Below are 24,274 nucleotides of genomic sequence, written 5' to 3' on the forward strand. Positions count from 1 at the left end.
AGAGCCCGACGCCCAGCAGCCAATCAGAAGCCCGGAGAGGGCCTTGAAATTTAAAGGGCTCCTCCGGTGTCGCACGCTGAAGGAGCGGGCCAAAGGGTCCAGCCCCTTCGTGCAGCCACTGAGAGAAGCCACAAGCAACCCCTTCGATGCACCTCAGCCACTAAGTCTTCTTCCCTCTAGCAACTGCTCAGGAAATCCGCCTCAACTCCAGACATATCATTCTACAACACCAGCTACCTTTTTACCACCAGAAAAGCACACTTCGGAGCTACTAACATTAACACCCAGTTTTCTCTTTAGCAGAGAGAACACCACGACAGCCTTTCATTTACGACAGAAGCCCCCCCCCCCCCCCCCCCCCCCCCAAGTCAGTTCCTCCTTAGTCCCAACACACACCAATCCACCACCGACATACTCCCCAGCACCCAGATCAACACTCTGCGCCTCGAGCAACCTCACTCCTCTCCCCAGGCTCTAATTATTAATCAAATTCTTCCTCAAAGACAACATGCTACAAACATTCCCCATTCCTATTATCCCACACTCACTCCTCCACAGAGTCAACGCCCCCATACTCAATTTTCACCGCTCCAAGAGATCACTGATCCCCATCATGATATCCCCACTAACCCAATTCCTAGGCCTGTCTTTAATCACCCTAACTCTTCTTAACTCCCAATCCCTGACAAAGAAATCGCACCTACTCAATGACCCCCTACTGGACTCCCAACCGGACATATGTGCAATAACTGAAACCTGGCTGAAAAACACTGATATAGCCCTAATCAACCAACTACCGACACAACTGTATGACTTTTACTCTATCCGCAGAGCAAAAAAAAGAGGGGGAGGATTACTGCTGGCCACAAAAAAAGAACTGAGTCTTTCACAGCAAGCCATCAACTCGACCACCAAACTTGAAATCGGATTATTCAAATCCACCCAGCTTCAAATCTGTCTTATCTATGCCCCCCCTGGGCTCCTAGAATCAGACCCATCCCCCCTCATAGAAATGATAGCCAAACACATCACCAGCTATCCTGTTAGGAGATTTCAATATCCATGTCTATTCCCCTTCCCCTTCCGCCAACTGTGAAGCCCTCCTATCCTCACTCCAAGCCATGGGTTTCAAACAAATTATAAATAAACCTACACACAAAGCTGGTCACACTTTAGACCTTATATTCATAAATGGACACATCTCACCATCTTTTACCCCCACTTGTACCCCCATCCCCTGGTCTGATCACTCATTGATAACGACAGAACTACCTATAAAGAAAAAACCATCTCCCACCATCCCTAAATCATCATTCCAATTCAGAAAACCCTGCTCCATGGAGGCCCTCAGCAACAGCCTCTCCAAGGACCTAACCAACCTTGACCTCACTAATGCTGACACTGCTATGAATTCATGGCTAAACATCATACGCTCAGTAGCTGATAACATATGCCCCATCTCCTCCAAAGTTATAAATCAGCTCGTACCAACAAAAAACCCTCGTTCACAACAGAATTAAGGAAACTCAAACTAGAACTGCAACACAAAGAACTACGCTGGTGGAAGGATCCATCCCCTACCACACAGGCCTCGTACAAAACAGCTATGAGCCTCTATAGGCTGGCTGAAAAAGCACAAAAAAGGATTTCTACGCCAAAAAAATACACTGCTTCCTATACGACCCTAAAACACCCTTTTCCTATGTAGCAACCCTTACCTCCCCTGTTCCTCCAATCATCCCGGAAGAAGAAGCACTAAACAAATCCTCAGAGCTGGCAGCCTCTTTGACAATAAAATAAAAAACCGAACATAAGAACTACTACTTACTACTTATGCTTCTGACATCATCCAACGCCTCTCCAAACTGCCAAAACTACTCTCATAAGATCCACAATCAATCTCTAGAATCTTTTGATCTCACATCATCCTTGAAAATTGAGTCTATTATCAAGAAAATGAAGCCTTCCTCACACCCTATAGACCAAATACTACCAAACTCCTGCTCACAATCCCGAACACCATTGCCAAACAGCTGGCAGACATCATAAACTGCTCCCTCAATCAAGGATCTCGGTACCTGATGCATTAAAAACCGCTTCTATAAAACCCTTACTGAGAAAACCAAACTTGGACCCGGCTAAACCTACAAATTTCTAGCCCATTGCCAACTTACCTTTCATAGCCAAGCTAATTGAAAAACTAGTAAACACTCGACTCACAGACTACCTCGACACCCACGATATTTTTATCCTTCCCAATTCGGATTCAGAAAAAGACGAAACACAGAATCTCTTCTTCTCTCGTTAACCAACATCATCCTAATTGGACTAGAGAATGGAAAATCTTACCTGCTAGCTCTGCTCGACTTCTCCGCGGCCTTCGACACTGTAAATCACACTATCCTCATCAACCGCCTTATGGAAATTGGCATCTCAGGCTCTGCACTCCTCTGGCTAAAATCCTTCCTAAGCAACAGATACTACAAAGTAAAAATATCGAATAAAGAATCTCCCCCCGTACCATCCAAACAAGGAGTACCGCAAGGTTCCTCACTTTCCCCTACCTTAAACATAGAAACATAGAATTGACGGCAGAAGAAGACCAAACGGCCCATCAAGTCTGCCCAGCAAGCTACGCACTTTATCCATTTTTTTCCCTTTTTCTCTCTCCCACCTGTTACTATTGGCTTCCAGTACCCTCCAGCCCTAATTCCCCTCCACCCAATTTAGAGAGCAGCTCTGTATCTGCATCCAAGTGACATCCAGCTCAATTAGGGGTAGCACCCGCTGTAACAAGCAGGCCACCCCCTTGCCCCATACTCTTACCCACCCCTGTTTATTTTTTTGTTTTGTTTTATTTATTTTTTTTGGAAATAGCAGCCCTTCATCCTTCCGCTCCGTGAAGGTGGAACACCAACTACTGGCCACTGGCATCCCGCTCCGTGAATGCCTCTGTGGCTACTGCCGCTCCGTGCAGTGTTTGAATGCCTCTGTGGCTACTGCCGCTCCGTGCAGTATTTGAATGCCGCTGTGGCTACTGCCGCTCCGTGCTGTTTGAATGCCTCCACTTTATTCACGCCCTCTAGACTTGATGGATCCACAGTGTTTATCCCACGCCCCTTTGAAGTTGTTCACAGTTTTAGACTTCACCACTTCCTCCGGAAGGGCATTCCAGGCATCCACCACCCTTTCTGTGAAGAAATACATATATCTACTCCCCCTTTGCCAACTACTCAATAACCTCAACCTTACCCACTTTATATATGCCGACGATGTGCAGATCCTAATCCCCATCAAGGACACCATCTCCAACACCCTAAACTTTTGGAACAGCTGCCTTCACGCTATCAATCTCCTTCTCACCAGTCTCGATCTGGTTCTCAATACGTCAAAAACCGAACTCCTGGTCGTATCCCCCAATGATAATTACCATGTTGCCAGCACCGCCACGATACCACTAACAAACCAGGTGAGAGACCTAGGGACCACCTTGGACTCTAGAATGAGCTTCAAAAAATTCATTAACGCCACCACTAAAGAAGGCTTCTTCAAGCTACAGGTCCTAAAACAGATTAGACCTCTCCTACACTTTCATGATTACCATGCAGTCCTTCAAGCCATATTGTTCTCAAAGATCGATTACTGCAACGTGCTACTACTCGGCCTCCCTGCCTCCCTGCCTCCTCCACTAAACCTCTACAGATGCTGCAAAATGCAGCAGCCAGGATCCTCACAAATACCCGTCGCAGAGACCACATCACTCCAATTTTAAAATCTCTACACTCTACAATCACTATAGAATACTCTTCAAGTCACTGACCATCATTCACAAAACCATATATCAGCAATCATCTCAACAACTTACCATTCCTCTTGATTTTCACACTTCATCATGACCAATTAGATCCGCTTACAGAGACTCCTTCCAGGTCCCCCCTAGCAAATCCTCTATACAGAACTCTATTAAAAAACGAGCTCTTTCGACGGCCGGACCGCATCACTGGAACTCATTCCCCCCTGATCTATGCCAGGAAAAATGCCAGTTCTCCTTCAGAAAAAAACTGAAAACCTGGCTATTCACTCAAGCATACCGCTGAAGATACTGTCTTCTTCCAGCACCGTCTATTTCCCCTCTCCCTAGTGCTTCCCTGCCTCGCCCACCTGACCTCCCAGTCTCACCCTCAGTCCCCCTAAATATGAAACTGTTCGGCCAAGAAATCTGTTTTTACAATTATCTTATTATGCCAGTAACTGATCACTCAATTAACTTTTGATACCTGAACCACTGAAATGTATGTACAAGCTTTATTATCTAATCAACAGTTCTCTACTCATTACTTTTACTGTTTAATCTATCCCTCTTTTTCTAAGGACCAAGTTATTCATTCCCTGTTTATTGTAACTTTTCTACGCCTGCTCTGTTAATTGGTTCTCCCCTTGTTCATTGTAAACCGGTTTGATAAGACTTGTCATGAGCATCGGTATATTAAAAGAAATTAAATAAATAAATAAACAAACAAATAAATAAATTACTCTCTGCATCAATGACAGGAGATGGCAGGAAATTTGAATCAAACAGTTACCAACAAGAGTCCTGAAGTTGGTGGTTGGGGAAACAGATAAGCATGAGAAAATAAGAGTTGAAGCTTGCTGGGCAAACTGGATGGGCCAATTGGTCTTTTTCTGCCGTCATTTCTATGTTTCTATGTAATTTGTTTTATTGTTGCATAAGTCTTTTTTGGCTAGTCTGGAGGAAGACAATGATCCCTCCCCCCCCCCCCCCCCCCCCCCAGCTAAGGTGCCTCGGGTGGGCATATGACAGGGCTTTAAGGCCTCGGACTTACTGACCTCTACTAAGGTCAGGACCGTACCGGGCGATCCAGACCCCCCTCAGCTGTCTCCCGCGTCGGATGCGGATCCTGATTCTGATTTGGTTCTTACAACTCCGCTGGTCGACGGGGATGATCCCCAGGTCCTGCCGCTGTTCCAACGGGAGGAGCTTGAACCGCTCATTCCTTTTGTCCAGGACGAACTCGGGATTGACGTCCCTCCAGAAGAGCCCCTCACTCCTTCATATTCTCGCACAGTGGACCCGATCCTCGTGGGACTGAGAGCTCCACTGCACATTTTTCCATTCCTCCCCATGCTTATGCAACTCCTGCTATGGGAGTGGGAGTCTCCCGAGTCAGGTCTCCGGGTGGGCAGGGCAATGGACAAGCTTTACCCCCTACCAGACCAGTGCATGGAGATGCTTAAAGTGCCTAAGGTTGATGCTTCGGTGTCCGCAATCACCAAACGTGCCACCATCCCCATTGCAGGGTCCATGACATTGAAGGATTTGCAGGATTGGAAAAGTAGTCCAAATGCCTGTAACTAAAAACTCACCTGAGCTAAAAAATTCTAACTTATCCCTATCAATTAAAAAGCAGAATAAAAATACAATCAAAAAACAAACTTTGAAATGTTTGTATGCTAATGCCAGAAGTCTAAGAAGTAAGATGGGAGAATTAGAATGTATAGCAGTAAATGATGACATAGACTTAATTGGCATCTCAGAGACATGGTGGAAAGAGGATAACTAATGGGACAGTGCAATACCGGGGTACAAATTATATCGCAATGACAGAGAGGAGCAGTCGGGAGGAGGTGTGGCGCTTTATGTCCGGGATGGCATAGAGTCCAACAGGATAAACATCCTGCATGAGACTAAATACAAAATTGAATCTTTATGGGTAGAAATCCCTTGTGTATCAGGGAAGACTACAGTGATAGGGGTATACTACCGTCCACCTGGTCAAGATGGTGAGATGGACAGTGAAATGCTAAGAGAAATTAGGGAAGCCAACCAAATTGGTAGTGCAGTAATAATGGGAGACTTCAATTACCCCAATATAGACTGGGTAAATGTATCATCGGGTCACGCTAGAGAGATAACGTTCCTGGATGGAATAAATGATAGCTTTATGGAGCAATTGGTTCAGGAACCGACGAGAGAGGGAGCAATTTTAGATCTAATTCGCAGTGGAGCACAGGACTTGGTGAGAGAGGTAACGGTGGTGGGGCCGCTTTGCAATAGTGATCATAATATGATCAAATTTGATTTAATGACTGGAAAAGGAACAGTGTGCAAATCCAAGGCTCTCGTGCTAAACTTTCAAAAGGGAAACTTTGATAAAATGAGAAAAATTGTTAGAAAAAAACTGAAAGGAGCAGCTACAAAAATAAAAAATGTCCAAGAGGCGTGGTCATTGTTAAAAAATACCATTCTAGAAGCACAGTCCAGATGTATTCCACACATTAAGAAAGGTGGAAAGAAGGCAAAACGATTACCGGCATGGTTAAAAGGGGAGGTGAAAGAAGCTATTTTAGCCAAAAGATCTTCATTCAAAAATTGGAAGAAGGATCCAACAGAAGAAAATAGGATAAAGCATAAACATTGGCAAGTTAAATGTAAGACATTGATAAGACAGGCTAAGAGAGAATTTGAAAAGAAGTTGGCTGTAGAGGCAAAAACTCACAGTAAAAACTTTTTTAAATATATCCGAAGCAGAAAGCCTGTGAGGGAGTCAGTTGGACCGTTAGATGATCGAGGGGTTAAAGGGGCACTTAGAGAAGATAAGGCCATCGCGGAAAGATTAAATGATTTCTTTGCTTCGGTGTTTACTGAAGAGGATGTCGGGGAAGTACCCGTAATGGAGAAGGTTTTCATGGGTAATGATTCAGATGGACTGAATCAAATCACGGTGAACCTAGAAGATGTGGTAGGCCTGATTGACAAACTGAAGAGTAGTAAATCACCTGGACCGGATGGTATACACCCCAGAGTTCTGAAGGAACTAAAAAATGAAATTTCAGACCTATTAGTAAAAATTTGTAACTTATCATTAAAATCATCCATTGTACCTGAAGACTGGAGGATAGCAAATGTAACCCCAATATTTAAAAAGGGCTCCAGGGGCGATCCGGGAAACTACAGACCGGTTAGCCTGACTTCAGTGCCAGGGAAAATAGTGGAAAGTGTTCTAAACATCAAAATCACAGAACATATAGAAAGACATGGTTTAATGGAACAAAGTCAGCATGCCTTTACCCAGGGCAAGTCTTGCCTCACAAATATGCTTCACTTTTTTGAAGGAGTTAATAAACATGTGGATAAAGGTGAACCGGTAGATATAGTATACTTGGATTTTCAGAAGGCGTTTGACAAAGTTCCTCATGAGAGGCTTCTAGGAAAAGTAAAAAGTCATGGGATAGGTGGCGATGTCCTTTCGTGGATTGCAAACTGGCTAAAAGACAGGAAACAGAGAGTAGGATTGAATGGGCAATTTTCTCAGTGGAAGGGAGTGGACAGTGGAGTGCCTCAGGGATCTGTATTGGGACCCTTACTGTTCAATATATTTATAAATGATCTGGAAAGAAATTCGACGAGTGAGATAATCAGATTTGCAGATGACACAAAATTGTTCAGAGTAGTTAAATCACAAGCAGATTGTGATAAATTGCAGGAAGACCTTGTGAGACTGGAAAATTGGGCATCCAAATGGCAGATGAAATTTAATGTGGATAAGTGCAAGGTGATACATATAGGGAAAAATAACCCATGCTATAATTACACGATGTTGGGTTCCATATTAGGTGCTACAACCCAAGAAAGAGATCTAGGTGTCATAGTGGATAACACATTGAAATTGTCGGTTCAGTGTGCAGCGTCAGTCAAGAAAGCAAACAGAATGTTGGGAATTATTAGAAAAGGAATGATGAATAAAACGGAAAATGTCATAATGCCTCTGTATCGCTCCATGGTGAGACCGCACCTTGAATACTGTGTACAATTCTGGTCGCTGTATCTCAAAAAAGATATAATTGCGATGGAGAAGGTACAGAGAAGGGCTACCAAAATGATAAGGGGAATGGAACAACTCCCCTATGAGGAAAGACTAAAGAGGTTAGGACTTTTCAGCTTGGAGAAGAGACGACTGAGGGGGGAATGATAGAGGTGTTTAAAATCATGAGAGGTCTAGAACGGGTAGATGTGAATCGGTTATTTACTCTTTCGGATAGTAGAAAGACTAGGGGACACTCCATGAAGTTAGCATGGGGCACATTTAAAACTAATCGGAGAAAGTTCTTTTTTACTCAACGCACAATTAAACTCTGGAATTTGTTGCCAGAGAATGTGGTTCGTGCAGTTAGTATAGCTGTGTTTAAAAAAGGATTGGATAAGTTCTTGGAGGAGAAGTCCATTACCTGCTATTAAGTTCACTTAGAGAATAGCCACTGCCATTAGCAATGGTTACATGGAATAGACTTAGTTTTTGGGTACTTGCCAGGTTCTTATGGCCTGGATTGGCCACTGTTGGAAACAGGATGCTGGGCTTGATGGACCCTTGGTCCGACCCGGTATGGCATTTTCTTATGTTCTTATGTTCTTAGCTTATTAAATCCTTTGGCGACAATAAGGTTCATAAGCTGCCTGAGGACCGACCCAAACAGTCCAGGTCATTTTTTCTGTTGTGCTCTCGCTTCTGGGGACAGCGCAGATACACCAAGCCGCGGGGAGCATTTCAGCAGAACACCTCCACTAGGGGTCAAGCTTGATCCCAGTCCTTTCGAGGCCGGCGACCCTTCCATGATGCTACCCACCAAGGCTCCACTGCCAAGCCCTCGCAATGAGATGTGGCCGGCCAATTCCTCCGTTCCAGACTTAGGTGGTCGGCTGTCCCTATTTCTCGAGGAATGGGTCAAGATTACTTCGGATCAGTGGGTCCTAGAGGTGATCGAAAGAGGTTACACTTTAGAGTTTGCTCAAAATCTCCCAGACCTCTACTTAACCTCCCCATGAGGAATGAGGAAGCGGCCAGCGGTGTGCCAGACGCTCGACAGACTTCTAGCACTGGGAGGCCATAGTCCCGGTTCCCCATCAAGAGCAGGGATCTGGCCAGTACTCCATCTACTTCGTCATCCCCAGAAAGGACAGATCCTTTCAGCCAATCCTGGATCACAAGAGGGTCAACAGGTCCCTCAAGGTCTCCCACTTTCGCATGGAGACTTTGAGGGTGATCATCGCGGCAGTTCGCATGGGCAAATACCTCGCTTCACTAGATCTCATAGAGGCCTACCCTCACATCCCGATCCGGCAAGAACACCAAAGGTTCCTTCGTTTCAACAATCTGGGCAGACACTATCAGTTTTGGGCACTTCTGTTCGGTCTAGCCACTGCGCCTCGCACATTTACCAAAGTTATGGTGGTAGTGGCAGCCTTCCTCCAGCAGAAGGGAGTCCTGGTCCATCTGTACCTGGATGACTGGCTCATCCAGCAAAGTCAGAGGACCTGTGCGTGACAGCAGTCAACCGAGTATTGTTGGTGCTCTCCTCCCTCGGGTAGATAGTCAACTTCTCCAAAAGTTGCCTCAAGCCCTCTCAGGTCCTCGAATTCCTGGGAGCCCGGGTGGGCAAAATGCTGTTACCCAAGGCTCGGGCGCTCAAGCTCATTGGTCAAGTGCAAATCTGATATCTCTCTCGGTCCCCACGGCCAGGGACTATCTCCAGGTGCTGGGTTCTATGGCATCAACTATAGATTTGGTTCCATGGGTCTTTGCACATATGCGTCCCTTACAGAAAGCACTGCTGTCCTGCTGGAAACCGGTCTCGGAGGAGTTTCGAGCACCTCTGCCACTCTCCGATGCTACCATCGCCGACATACAGTGGTGGCTCTCACTCGGCCACCTATTGAAGGGGATGCCCCTGGAAACTCCTCAGTGGATTATTGTAGCGATGGACGGCAGCCTCTCCGGCTGGGGAGTGGTTTGTCAGACTCAGTCTACACAGGGATGCTGGTCTCCAGTTCATTCCCACTGGCACATCAATCGCCTGGAAGCTCGAGCGGTCAGTCAGGCTCTCAAAGTCTTTCTTCCCCTGATTCGTCGCAAGGCGGTGAGAGTGCTTTCCAACAATGCCTCCAAGGTTGACTATATCAATCGACGGGGGTACCAGAAGTCATCCGGTGGTTCTAGAACCATCAGCTGGAGCGAAGCATCACCTGGAGCGATTGGCAGCTTCCCACATTGCGGGGAAGGGGAATTTTCAAGCCAACTTTCTCAGTTGTCAGCATCTAGACCCCGGAGAGTGGGAATTGTCTGACGTGGCGATGGATCTGATTGTCTGCAGGTGGGTGATTCCCCACTTAGACCTGATGGCTACTCTGAACAATTCAAAAGCTCCCAGATTCTTCAGCCGCAGAAGAGAGCATTGCTCGGAAGGGGTGGATGTCCCTGGTTCTTCCCTGGCCTCAGGACGTTCTCCTCTACATGTTCCCCCCTTAGCCTCTGGTGGGAAAAGTACTCAGAAGAATAGAACTCCACAGGGGGCCCGTCATTCTCATAGCACCAGAGTGGCTTCGAAGGCTATGGTACGCAGATCTGGTGAACCTTGCGACAGACGGTCCTCTTCGCCTCGGTCACCTCCCAAACCTGCTCCGTCAGGGTCCAGTATTTTTCGATCAGACGGATCGCTTTTGTCTAGAGGCCTGGCTTTTTAGCGGTGGCGACTGAGAAAGAAGGGGTATAAGGAAGAAGTCATATCTACCCTATTGCGGGCCTGTAAGCCTTCTACCTCTCTCGCTTACGTTCGGGTGTGGAGAGTGTTTGAGAATGTGTGTGCGGAGTCCGGAGTGCCGGCGCGCAAGGCTCCAGTATCCCAGTTTCTCTCCTTTCTCCAGAATGGCCTTTCCAAAGGTTTGTCTTTTAACTCTTTGTGGGTTCAGGTTGCTGCTCTCGGGTCCCTCTTAGGAAGTATTAATGGTTACACGGTAGTGGCTCATCTGGATGTTGTTCGATTCCTCAAGGGGGCCAAGCATTTGAATCCACCTGTCCGGGCTACTTGTCCTTTGTGGAGCCTTAGCTTGGTTCTTCAAGCTCCTTTGCAAGGAGCTTGAAGCACTAAGCATGGTGCTTCAAGCATGGTCAGATCCTTAAGCATGGCACCTCCGGCAGGCCATGCTTAAGGATCTGACTCTTAAGACTTTTTTCTCTTTCTATCTGCTCTGACAGGAGGGTATCAGAGCTTTAAGCGTTGTCTTGTAGGGAGCCCTTCCTCAGTTTTTCTGATTGGGGTGGCCATTTTTTTCATGGCTTGGCAACCAATAAGCAGAATGGGGGAACAGGAGAGATTCTTGATTCCCTTTATTGTAGGTGGACTATGATTCACCTGTTGACCCAGAGAGGCAGTGATGAGGCTGGAAAGCTCATGAGGGAAGATTCCAGTGGTTTGGCAGGTATTTCCTCGGATTTTGTCTTCTTAAGGCATAAAGCTTATTTAAATGTGTACAGAAAGGAATTATATATTAAATAGATTTATTCAATTTATCAACATGTTACATTTTATTATAAACAAATATAAAAATGGTATTTAGTATATAAATATACAATATTACATTACAAAAATGCACATATAATTATTAAAAATAAGAATACTATTTCAATTGCACACACTCATGCATACCATTCCTACACATTAACAATTAAAATATCATAAAGACCCCTATTCAACAAAATGAACAAAAAGCACCAAACTCTCACTTTGAAAGATGCTAATATCATATTCCTTTCTGTATATATTTGCATAGGGTATATTAGGAATTGTTATATACCTCTGGTTTTCAATTACACCATAAAGCTTATTTAGAATAAAAGGGAAGCAGCAGGCAAGAGTGCTTATCCACTGGGGCTCCAGCAACAGGCTAAGGTTTGGCAGGCGAGACATTTGTGGAGTGTTGAGTGCTTTTTTCATCTGCTAGAACTTAAAGGTCATCAGAGCGGTGACGCTGATGATGTGGCTGTTATGTTCTGGTATGGTTGTGGACCCTAGATCGCAGTGAGAGATGACTCCACGCACAGGGAGGAGCCCTGTGGAGACTCACTATGATAGGCATGGCCTCAGTAGAGATGGACACAGCTAATATTAGACTTTATTAGGCTGGAAAGAGTAGAACCCACAGAGCATGAGTAGGCACAGTTCAGGGTAGTAGAGGAAACCCAGTAGTGAAGGTCTGGTAGTGGCCTGCAGAGCGGGGTACGCCGAGAAATCTGTACTGATGATGGGTGCAGGAGTCCAGAGGAACTGGGCAATGACGTGCCTGTACCCTGAAGCATAAAGATGTTGTAGAGAATTTGCTGGGGGAGTGTACGGTAGTGGCCCGAGGCATGGGGTATACAAGGCAGGTATGCAGAGTCCCAAAAGTGAGTAGGTAGATTCTCCAGGCAGGAAGGCCCTCTGAGGAGCGGATAGCTAGAACGCGGCAAGGCCCCCAAAGAGCGGGTACCTAGAGCTCCAAGACCCGGAGGTCACAGGAACAAGTCCAAAGGTAGAATGGAATTAAGCAACGATGAGTCTCCTTGCTAACTCGAGAGGGCTGGTGACGAGAAGGAGAGAGCCGGTGACATCATGCGGAAGGTCTCTTTTAGACGGGAAATCCATGGCCTCTACTCGCTTTTCAGTAGATCCCCTGTTGTGTAGGGGTTTTCTAAACCAGTGCTGTATGCACTTCTCGCTACAACCTACGTATTTTCCTAACTTAGTAGCAAAGACAACGTATGCCCTGTCTCTTTTAGATGGGAAATCCCTGGCCTGGGCTTCATCTCTCTGGGAGTGTAATGATCCTATCCTCAGCGACTGGTGGATGACGTCATGCGGAGAGGGTGACGAGAAGGTGACATCATACGGAGAGGGTGACGAGAAGGAGAGGGCCGGTGACATCACGCGGAGAGGGCAGGTGACATCATGCGGAGGGACGCCCCTGAGGTTCCTGCCATGACGTGTATAAAGGCGGTCCTGATGCGCGTGCCCTAAGATACATCGGATCCAAGATGGTGGTTGGCAACGCCCACGCATTCCCGGGGATGCCGAGGAAGGCGGCATTTGCAGGCGGAGACAACCACTTTGCCAAGGATAGCCGGATCAGGGAAAAAAGAGGTGAGCATGAGAGGTCGCAGCTGTCTGTGACCAGGCGCAACAGCGGCTCCCTCAGAGGGCTTCGGGGTTCATGATGGATGGCCCTTGAGGGAGCCCTTCAGGGGAGGTGAAGGTTAAAGTAGTTCTGGAAGGCAGATCTGTGGCCTTGATCCTGCATGTGCTCAAACAGTTGGGAGGAATTTTCTCAGCTGGGGTCTGACCATGAATTGGGGTTCCCCATCAGGGAAGGGCTGCGGGGACCCCCATGGTAGTCATGGCTGTGGCAAGAATCGTGGTTATGGTATGTTCCATAGAACAGTAAAAAAAAAAAAATTGGTTCTCTGGGAGTGGGATACTCCACAAGTGGGACTGAAGGTGGGGAGAGCTATGGCTAAGCTCATCCCCTGTCGGAGTCGGATACTTCTGAATGTGCAATTATGAAAAAAAAACACCTGGGTGGAGCATTCGTCCACGCTGAAGGTTGCTCAGGATCAGAAGTTGCTGATCCACCTAAAAAGGATATTCAAGGTTTCGACCTTGGGCATGCAGGACTGGCTGCAGTAGGTGCAGAGCTTGCAGGCAAAAGATGAGGTTTCTTCTGCCTCCGAGAGGCAAGCGGCATGTCTGGAGGCAGCCGTAGCTTATGTGGTTTATGTGCCCTCTGATCTTTTTTGAATGTCAGCGGGACTTATGGTGTCGGTGGTACCGGCTAAATGATTTCTTTGGTTATGCAATTCGTCAATAGACATCTGTTCCAAGTCCCAGCTCAGTGATCTCCTCTTTAAGGGGAGGTTAGTGTTCTGCTAGGATCTGGAGCAATTAGTAAACCTTTTAGGGGAGTCCAACGGGCTAAAGTTGCCTGAAGATATGCAGAAGAGAGGATATCGCTCCAACAGTGGGGCTTTCTCATCTCAGAAGCAAGGATCAGAGCAGCAGCAGTCCTTTTGGGGTCTGTTTAATTATTTTATTTTATTTTTTTAATTTTATTTTTATTGAAGTTTCAATCCAAATTACATTGAAAACAATGTTTACAGAAAAAGATAGAAGTAACATTACCTTCTTAGATTCAACTTACCAAGGGAATATCCCTAATTACCATATATTATAAGAATTGTGGGAGAACCAAATATTAAAGCTATCATTTTGATAAACCAAAATACACCTGCACAGAAATCTAAGATAAAATTTGGCTCCTCATGAAATCACTTCACCCTTCCTCATCAGAAAAGTTTTTCTTTTCTCCTGCATTTTCTTGGTAATATCTGAAAATATTCTAATTTGTTGTCCAAAGAAAGATTGGGTCTGTTTACAAAAAGATAGTCGCAATACACTATCTCTATCTGAAGATTGCATAAAAGTCACCAGCAATGTTGATCTAGGTTCTATTTTACTCTCAAAAGATTTTTCCAGTATCTCTGTAAGATTATCTGAGGAAACATGATGCTGATCTTGTAATCTCTTTTTTTCCCTTTTTTCAGGTGTATAGAATATTTTGTAAATCACTGGAATAGTTGTTTCTGTAAATCCTAAAATATTGATAAAATAACTTTTGCGCAAATCCCTAGGTGCAATCCATCTGGTTTTAGGAAAGTTCAAAAATCTTAGATTGTTTCTTCTTAATTCATTTTCAATGGCATCCATCCTTTTCATCACCAGACTTTCGGATTTTATCAAGCTACACTGTACCTCACACTTTTAATTTTTGTCTCAACTTTTTTCACAGACAGTTCCACCAATTGGATCTTGTTCTCCAATCTATGTATTTGTTCCATATTTTGTTTTACATTTGTTAGGTCATTTATAGCTTTGTTCATATTTGTAAGTGCCTTCCATATTTCTTCCAGAGTGATTTTATCAGGAATTTCCAGTGGAGCGTTCACAATTACATGAATCTTAGTCTCCTTACCTCCCCCCTCCAAAAGGCCAGCCTCATCTGGTTCCAAACATCGCTCCTTCTCCTTCTTACCCTTGGAGCCCAGGCTTATCGGGCTCTCCGAAGCTGACGGTTGTTCACGTCTCTTCTCTGGATATCGGGAGTCCTTGGTGCTGCTTGTATCCTCAGCGTTGGAGCTTGTTGTTCCATCCCCTCACTATCTAGGGGCCTGTATGACAAAGCTGGAACTGTTGGCGCACCGGGGCTGAGTGATGTTTCTTTGGACATAGCGTCCGGCGACTGCTCTCTGCTGTTGATGCTCGCGGCCCTTCCCACCGGTTTTTGGTGCATGTTCCCAAAAACTTCTTCAATCCGCGGTTGTCGTGAAGAAATATTGGGGGTGGAGGTAAGGTTTTCGCGAATCCTTGCCTTTAGTATGTGGCATCGCTAGTATAAGTAGAAAAGATAATTCAAAGCAAAGGAAAGGATTTCAAGAATTATCTCAGAGCTGAGATGTTTTCATGCTCACGGTGTGGCAGCCATCTTGGTTCCCTAATTCTTCCTGGGATAACTCGGGTCAAGGGGTTGGAGGCAGCAAGAATGCACAATGAAAAGAGGTGGGTCTCCTCTTCTAAAAAAAAAAAAATATATATATTTTTAAAAAAGAGGCAGTCAAAGGGAGATTGGCCCTTTGTTGAGAGGAATGGACAAGGTCTTTGGACCAAAGGGGTTCTGGACGTGGTAAGAGGTGGCTTCATTTAAGATTTTGCTCATCCGGTCCGAGAAGACTCCTGGTTCACCTTACATGTCGCGAGTAAAGAGAGACTCCGTACAGACCACGCTAGAATTGTTTATAACATCTGGAGCCGATGGTGATTGTGCCTCCGGAGGAATGGGGGAAAGGCAGATATTCAATCAGTTACAGAGTGTCAGATAAAGAAGACACTTTACAGGCCATTCTCAATCTGAAGAAGATCAGTACGATGTTCCAGGTACCTCTTTGCTGCATGGGAACATGGAAGTAAGTGGAGTGGTTTGCAAAGCAATGAACAAATAAAATTAATAAAAGTAACAATTTAAAACTAGGAAAGACATGTTATAAAACATATAAAAAAAATAAAATGGTAAACATACAAATATGATAAAAATATAACCAAAAGTCAGATCAGTATACATAAATAAGGTAAAAACAAAATGAGTAAAACAATAATAAAAAAGAATAAACTATATGCAGAAAAGCAGAGAATCAGGCCAGGTGTAAACAAAATATGAGAAAGCATGTACAAGCAAATTCAAGTATTACTCAAATGTGGGAATGCTTGTACAAACAAGTTAAGATTTAAGTGCTTTCCCAAATTTTATGAACTCTTTCTCCAGACGAATGTTGAGAGGTAAGGAATTCCAAAGATAAGGGGATAAAGACAAGGGGATATTTACAATGAATATGCATGAAATAAATTTGCATATACTGGGCCTCCAAAGCATGCAAATTTTATCTCTTTCATATTCATTGTGGATATCCTGAAACCTGACTGGCTGGGAATCTCCCAGTACAGTTAGGGAGCTTCTGTGCTACAGCTCAGAATAGGAAGTACAGTGATTGACACTTGGATAGAAGTTGATAATCTCTTGTGTAGCACAGATGCTGTATACAGCAGATACAGTTTAAATATAAGATAATTTATTTCAAATATGAGAAGCTGTAAGATTCCCTCTAATTATACAGTACTGGTAAGTTTTTTGGGTTTTTTTAGGGAAAGAGACCACAACCACTAAAACGTAATACCATAATAACCACGACGACCACTACTAGTACAACTATCACACCCACATTGATCACTACTACAAACACAACTCATACTAACACAACCACGCACACTACAGTGACCGCACCAAATACCATAATCATGAGCATTCATACCATAACCACGATTCTTTCCACAGCCATGACTACCACAAATCCTACCTTGACCAATACAGCTATAGCTATACATACAATAACTACAGCTCCTTCCACTTTTACAGCAACTTCTATGACAACCATCATGACTACAGCTCCTACGAGGACTACCACACCCACTACAATCACAAGTCCCAGCACGATATCAAAACCTACCGCAACCCCTACACTCATAATGACCACTACTTCTACCACAAATACCACACCTACCATGAACACTATTCCTAACACAACCACCAACCAACCTCAACTACTACTCTTTCCATGAGCACTTTTAATACCACAGTTCCTAACATAACTACAACACCCACCATAGCCGAATCTATTTTCCCCTTTCTTTAATCTGCTCCGCAGAGACATCAGCAAGCATTTAAAAATTTGTTTAAGCTCATACGGCCCTCCTCCGGCTCTTGAAATGTGATAATTATTCTCCCTCCTACGTACACCCATTGCCCCCTTCCATGTCCTCTCCTGTGGACATTGCCTCACCTATCCCCACCCCAATCCAATAGTCTTTTCCCAAGTTTTTTCCCTCTTAATACCTCCTCCATAAACTCTTTTCTCTTATGCCTCCCATTGGTCCCTTCTAAAATCTTCTACCCATCAGTGCCCATGGCCCCTTCATGGATTTAATCTACTGTTACCTCTCTCCATCATTGTCACTCACTGAATCCTCTCCTCTCCTTCTACTGTCCTCACTGGATTTTCCCTACGATCATTTCTGGAATGGTCCTATTCTACCTCACCATGGGTACTTCTGATGCTCCTGTTTTAACTCCACCATACTTTTTCACCCCATCTTCCCATGGCTCCTTCCCAGGTTCCTCCATTTTACCTTTCCATAAGGTTCTTCCTGTGACCCTCCTCCCCAATTAACTCTTTCCTGGTCCTCTCGTGCATTGCCTGGTCTCTAAAATTGAACCTGCATTTCCTCACCCCATGCTCCGATCCTGGGTTAGTTGTACATACCCCCTTCCACTGTCCTGACCCCCCTTCCATTCACCCCCGCCTCCTACCTTGGATCCTTTCCTTTCTATGTTCTCTATTTCCTGCCCTTATTTCACTGGTCCCTGTAATCACTACCCACACATACCCCACCCCTTCCTACTCCCGATCTTCCAATTTGTAAAGTAATGCATGCAAAGGGTGGGGCTGCAACCAGGATTCTGAGGTGGTTCGCCCCAAGGTAAACATTCTTTCCAGGTATCACAGCCTGTGCCTTCCCTTGTTCCACAAGCTAAGGTGCAGCCACAGAAACAGTACCTTGGGAAGGATGCAGAGAGCAGGGCTTCTTCTCCTGAGTGTGCTATGGGACTGTAAGTGTGGGACAGATACAAACTTTGGCAATAATACGTGTAAATACATATAAAGAACCTTCCAGGACAAAAACCTCATAGAATCTAGGCACTCCAGGTATCAATTACCTTTATTTGCCTTACATATAATCATCGGCTAAATCTTAGCATCTGCTTTTCAATTTTTTAAGCTTATTTTTTGTACATGCAGAAACGTTTTATCTTATAAACTTGAAACTCCCCGACATGGGTCAGTGTTTTGTTCACTGTATCAGGAGGAAGTTCATGAGATAGCCACTGTCCTCCTCCATTTCTAAGTCCTTTCAAGTATCAACAGATTGCTGCAACATAGAACACCAACAGTTTTTATTAGTGTCAAAGTGCATCGAGGCAAAAAAGAGTGCTCTTTACGAAACAATGGCACAGATGTACCGGAAACTTGTGTCCTGCTTACTAAATGTAATTCATCGTGCAAAAGTTACGCAAATGCTTTTTGGAACTGGACTGACAGCATTACCTTATATCGCCATGATGTTTACTTTTGGCACCAAAATCAAAGGACTGGATTTGGAAGCTAAACATTGTTTTTTATACACCATGAAATCAAGTTTTTGATGTCACAAGATCCAGTGATTCCATTCTTTTATAAATTGCCAAAGGTGCATAAACAGTTGAAAGATGCACCAGGACGTCCCATCATTGCTTCTATTGTTTCTGTTTTAGAAACATTATCACAATTCAACACCTTTCTTAAAATTGAAGTACCAAATGTTCGATCTTATATTAAGGACACCAAGCAAATGTTAAATACATTGAATGCGATCACATTAGATTTTAAGTCTATATTTTTGCTGACTTTTGATATTAAGTCACTTTATACAAACATTCTACATGCTGCGGCGCTTGATATCGTTACAAGTGCGGTGGACATTAGGCCTAGACTGTTGTGGTCGTGGACCCTTGGGCCGGTTGGGACAATGGAAGGTATGCTATGGAAGACCATAGGAAGTGTCCCAGCCGGGAGGCAGCTCGGAGAGACTCAGAAGAAGCTTCACCACTGGAAGTCCGAGGTCCCCCCAGGAGGAGCCCGTAGGGACTCGGACCTCTTGGACTCAGGTGGAGTCCTATGTGACCAAGGACCCAGGCAGCGGCTGAAGAGATGGAGGAGGGCTGGACCTAGGTAGCTGAAAAGTCTTCACCCTCGGAAGCCTGCGGCTCCCCCGGGAGGAGTTTGTGAGAGGCCGAGCCTCTGGGACTTAGGAGAATCCTTCTGGGCCAGCAAGTACTGGAAACCTGAGGTGAGGAAGAAGCCGAAGACAGAGTCCAGGAACGAAGCCGGGTCAGAAGCCAGGAGTCAGAGAATCAAACCAAAGCCAGGGACGAAGCAAAAAACGGAGTCGTGGATGGAGCCGGGTCGGAAGCCGGAAGTCAGACGTCGATACGAAAGCCAAGGGACGGAAGCAGAAGAGAAGTCAGGAAGCAAGCCGTGTCAGAGACAGAAGCAATCCAAAGTATTCGCAGCAACTAGCAAGTCAGGAAACCTGAGGAACCTCATTGCACGGCAAAGGCTGATGAAGCTGCAGGGTTTAAATACCCTGCAGTATGTGAAGTCACACGGACGCCCTCCTATGATTTTCCCGCGCTGGCCCCTTTAAGGGTCGAGCCCCCGCACGCACGCGTGCCTGGTGGCGGGGCCGAGCGCGTCTGGTCGGCGGCATTCTCCCTGCTCAAGGGAGAGCCGCGGAAGGCCGAAGGATTAGGCCTACGTCGCCCAGGAGCGTTCCGTACGGGCCGGGCTGGCCCGGAGGTAGGAGGAGGGACCGGGGCATGGCCCGGTCCCGTAACATAGACTTCACCATATATCGACTTCATTTATACTTAGGTTGGCAGAACTTGCTTTTTGTCAGAATTATTTTTTCATTCTGAATTCTTTTTGCATTCAATAGCATAGAACTTCAGTGGGCACAACGATGGCCCCAAGTATAGTGAACTTATGTTACACAGTTTGAGGAGCAGATTTGTACCCTTCTGAGCATTTTAAATAAGTTCAAGCCTGGTACAGGTATATGGACGATATTTTAATGATCTGGGCATCGTCTGAAGAACATCTTCATCTGTTTTCTGAGTGGCTGAACTTACAAGACACAAACTTAAAGTTCATTATGGTATGAAGTAGGGATAAAATATCCTTTTTGAATATATGGATAGTTAGACAAGGAAATAAGTTGGGAATGTCTCTTTATTGAAAACCTTCTGAGAGGATTAATTTGCTACACTATTCCATTTTTCATCCATATAGTCTTAGAAATACAATTTACAGTTAGGACAATTCTTAAGGATAATAGAAGCAAAGGAGTTAAGTGCTTGTCTACTGGAATGTGGGTACCCATAGACATCCCAAGTCTGATTCTAAAATCATTTGACTTGTGTTTTGAGTAACTTTTGCACTATGGATTATATTTAGTAAGCAGGACACAAGTTTCGGGTACATCTATGCCATTGTTTTGTAGAGATCACTCTTTTTTGCCATGATGCACTTTGACACTAATAAAAACTGTTGGCGTTCTATGTTGATACTTGAACGGACTTAAAAATGGAAACAGTGGCTATCTCATGAACTTCCTCCTGATGCAGTGAATGGAACACTGACCCATGCTGGGGTTATAAGATATGTTTTATCTGCATATATAAAAAATAAGCTTAGAATATGGAAATGTAGATACTAAGAATTGGACGATGATAATATGTAAGACAAATATAGGTAATTGGTATTGGGAGTGCCTAGTATGATGGATACATGGATGGTATGAGGTTTTTGTTTTGGAAGGTTTTTTATATGTATTTTCAGCTCCTTCCGTTACTGCACCTCTATCATATCATTTAGTAGGAAGTGTAACGCATAGAAAGGCTGCCACATTCATCACGGATCTCTAATTGCTTTTAGTTCTGTCCTAAATCAGGGAAGGGTCTCATTAGATCATTTACAGGCACTTCTCTGTCATGGACAGGCATCCCCCAGAGCTCGAGGAAAGGCTAGAAAGTGTGAATACTTCTTGATCAGAGTTCAGACTCATCCTCATCCAAGAGGGAGGGCTCATCCTTAATTTTAGGATTTTAATTGACAATGATTAAAAACATTTGAAAGAACATTAAATAGAGCTGTTGTTTCTAGAAACTGGTGAAGTTGTATTTAATGCTGCAGATCTAATGCATTGTGAACATTTGGGACATAGCTTTGTATTGCACCTGATATTTAGTCTGAACTGCTGTATTATTCTAACACTAAATATATCTCTCCCTGCAGGTTCCCCCTGCCATGACAGGCACACAGTTTTTTATGCAAATGTCAGTGCTCCAGTAGTATATGAAGTGGGTATGTGTGTGGTCATCATGTGTCAGTTCACTTTTCCATTGAATGAAAGATTAGAAAAAGATTTTCATGGATACTGGTTCAGTGAAGAAGATACCTCCTCAAGCATCCCCGTAGCAACTACTAATAAATTTATAAAAGTGGATGAACGTACCAGTGGTCGCTTCAACATCTTTGGGAACCTATCGGAATGCGACTGCAGCTTCAGGATCGACGACGCCTTTGTAGAGGATACTGGCAGATATTACTTCAGGTTAGAGGGAGGACTTATGCATAATTACCAGGAACACCAAGCTTCTATCACTATAAGAAGTAAGTATGATCAGCATTTCTGACTTCCTAAGTTAATCAGCAAGTCTTTCATTTGCATGCATCAAGGAGATGCCATTCATGTTGCTGCACTAGTGATATTAGACCATGGCAGTAATATCACATACTTTTCCTTGGCTCTCGCTTCTCTTTGCTGCTGGTGTTAGCTGCAGAGCTCTGTGATTGGCAGTTTCTTTCTTTCTCTTGTTTAGATTTCTCGATGCAGCCCAAATTCTCGATCTCGATCCCCATCCCTGATATGCTGGAGCCAGATGTAACAGTGACGATCAACTGCACAGCTCCGGAGAGGTGTGCGGGAACCGCCCCCTTCATAACCTGGAAAGGAGATTTAACTACACGTAATTCCACGACTAGCACAACATCATCTTCTAAAAATGGAACATTAACCTATTCATCCAGTTTCACCTTTACTACATCTGTAGAAGAGCACAGAAAAAATCTGACCTGTTTGGTTTATTACACTGCGGTGAAAATGTCCAAGGAGAAAACTGTCACCTTTAATGTGAAGAGTAAGTAGCTTGATTCTATTGAAAAATACTGTCAGAATAATCCATTTTTCCTGTACGTACCCAGATAAGTCCAGACTCTTGGGTTTTGCCTCCCCTCCAGCAGATGGAGTCAGAGAAAGTTTTACTGCCACCTGCAGTCTCTCAGTATTTCTCTGACTCCAGCATGCAGTCTGATTAATAAAAAAATAAGAAACTCTGAAAGAGCATGTAGACTTCTGTCTTTGCCTCACAGAAGGTTGTTAGACCCTGGTGGGGTCATCCCTTCTTGTACATGAGGCTTGAGAGCAGGGGGTCGGGGACCCTGTGTTGCTCGGATCCCAGGCCGGACAGGGCTGATACCTCGAGGTCCCGGATCACTCGCCCTGTGGGATCTTCACAGCCTGTCATCTCTTCAGGAGCTTGATGTTGCTTTTTTAAGGAAAGTGCCCCTTTTCCATTTGTTTAACATTTGTTAATTTATAAAAAAAAAACCAAACAAACCAGCATCTATAGTGAGCCTTTCTATCTTTTTTCTCCCCGCCTCATTCGGCCTTTCCCCCATGCAGAGCTCGACTGGGATTGGGAGTCCCAGTCTCGCTTGTGGATGTCACATGGGGTGGCCTGTTCTTCCTGCGGGGATGCGCAGTCGTGTCTTTCCCGCACTGGCCTTTGCTCCCGATGCCTCCCCAGGAAGGAGGGGCCATCGGGGAGCTCTGGGGGTGGCATGGGCAGTGTCTCCCATGCTTTGTCGTCCTTCAGCGCTGCCTGTTGTGGAAGACCGACTCCCGCGCTGGCCATATTGTCTTCATTTTAGTCGGCAGCACAGGCCGCGGAGGGAAATTTGAATCTTCCTCCCTCGTTGTCTCTGGATCCCCAGGCCTCTGGGGGAGGTCATTAGCAGGCTGGGGGCCTTCCTGTCAGTGATGAGGACCACGGGGATCCTCTGGATTCATCCTCATTTTCTCCTAAGTTTGTGCTCCTGCTCCATAAGGACTTTAAGGCCAGGAAGGCTGCACGTCAGGATGCATCCAAGGAGACCTTGGGGCAGCCCACCAAAAAGTCCAGGACCTCCATGGCCGTGGGTTCCCCTAGGGTCCGGCGGCTTCTGAGGGCTTTAGTGCACACAGCTGCCACGGATTCTTCCTCGACCTCTTCTAATACTGATGGGAACCAGGGAGGGGATTCCCAGGAGCCCGGGCCTTGGGTCATTCTAATGAATCCGGATCTGTCCCTCTTGCACAGTACATCCCTCGAGGGTGATGACACTAAGGTGGTCCATTTATTCCATAAGGAGGAGCTGAGGCCACTTATTCCAGAAGTGTTGAAGTAGTTGGGCTCGGACAATGTGCAAGTGGATATTCTAAGTCACAGCAGCTGGATCCCATAGAGTGGGAGCTGTCTGAGGAGGTGATATCCCTCATTTGTCGTCGGTGGGGGATCCCATCCGTGGAATAAATGGTGACCTTCTGAAATGCCAAGGCTTGGCATTGCTTCAGTCTGTGGAGAGAAAGAGGAGCAGAGAGAGTATATGCCTTGGTCCTGCCTTGGCTGACGGACATCCCTGTTTCCTCCTGGCCTCCGATGGGCAAATTTCTCTGGAGAATAGAGGTTCATCTGGGACTGGTGATTCTGGTGGCGCTGGAGTGGCCACACCATGCATAGTTTGCAGACTTGTTCAACCTAGTGGTGGGTGGTCCTCGCTGGTCCCTGACACATTATGTTCTGCAGATGGGTGAGCCAGTTTGTTTCGATTAGGCAAATTGATTCTGTCTAGCTGCTTGTCTTTTGAAAGTGGCACCTAAAGGAAAAAGGTTATTCAATCGCGGTCATTGCTACACTCTTGCAATCTAGTAAGCCTCCCACCTCTCTATCCTACGCGAGGGTGTGGAGCATATTTGATTCCTGGTGTTCCAGCCAGAAGGTGGACCCGAAAAGAGCATCTATGTGCCATATTTTGGCCTTTCTTCAGGATGGTTTGGCGAAAGGGCTTCCTTTAACTTGCTTAAGGTT

At 45.2% G+C, this 24,274-nt stretch overlaps 1 protein-coding gene across 1 annotated transcript in view; it reads left to right on the forward strand.

The window, feature by feature from the left end:
- Positions 1–17,009, forward strand: part of LOC115075632 — a 123,200-nt gene extending 106,191 nt beyond the window's left edge. The window contains exons 10-12 of the mRNA XM_029576204.1: positions 12,609–12,769; positions 16,199–16,212; positions 16,766–17,009. Coding sequence (XP_029432064.1) covers positions 12,609–12,769; positions 16,199–16,212; positions 16,766–17,009 — 419 coding nt within the window. The remainder of the gene's footprint in view (positions 1–12,608; positions 12,770–16,198; positions 16,213–16,765) is intronic.
- Positions 17,010–24,274: the final 7,265 nt, after the last annotated feature.

Source organism: Rhinatrema bivittatum, chromosome 14 (genome assembly GCF_901001135.1).
Source record: "Rhinatrema bivittatum chromosome 14, aRhiBiv1.1, whole genome shotgun sequence".
In the NCBI taxonomy this organism is placed as follows: Eukaryota; Metazoa; Chordata; class Amphibia; order Gymnophiona; family Rhinatrematidae; genus Rhinatrema; species Rhinatrema bivittatum.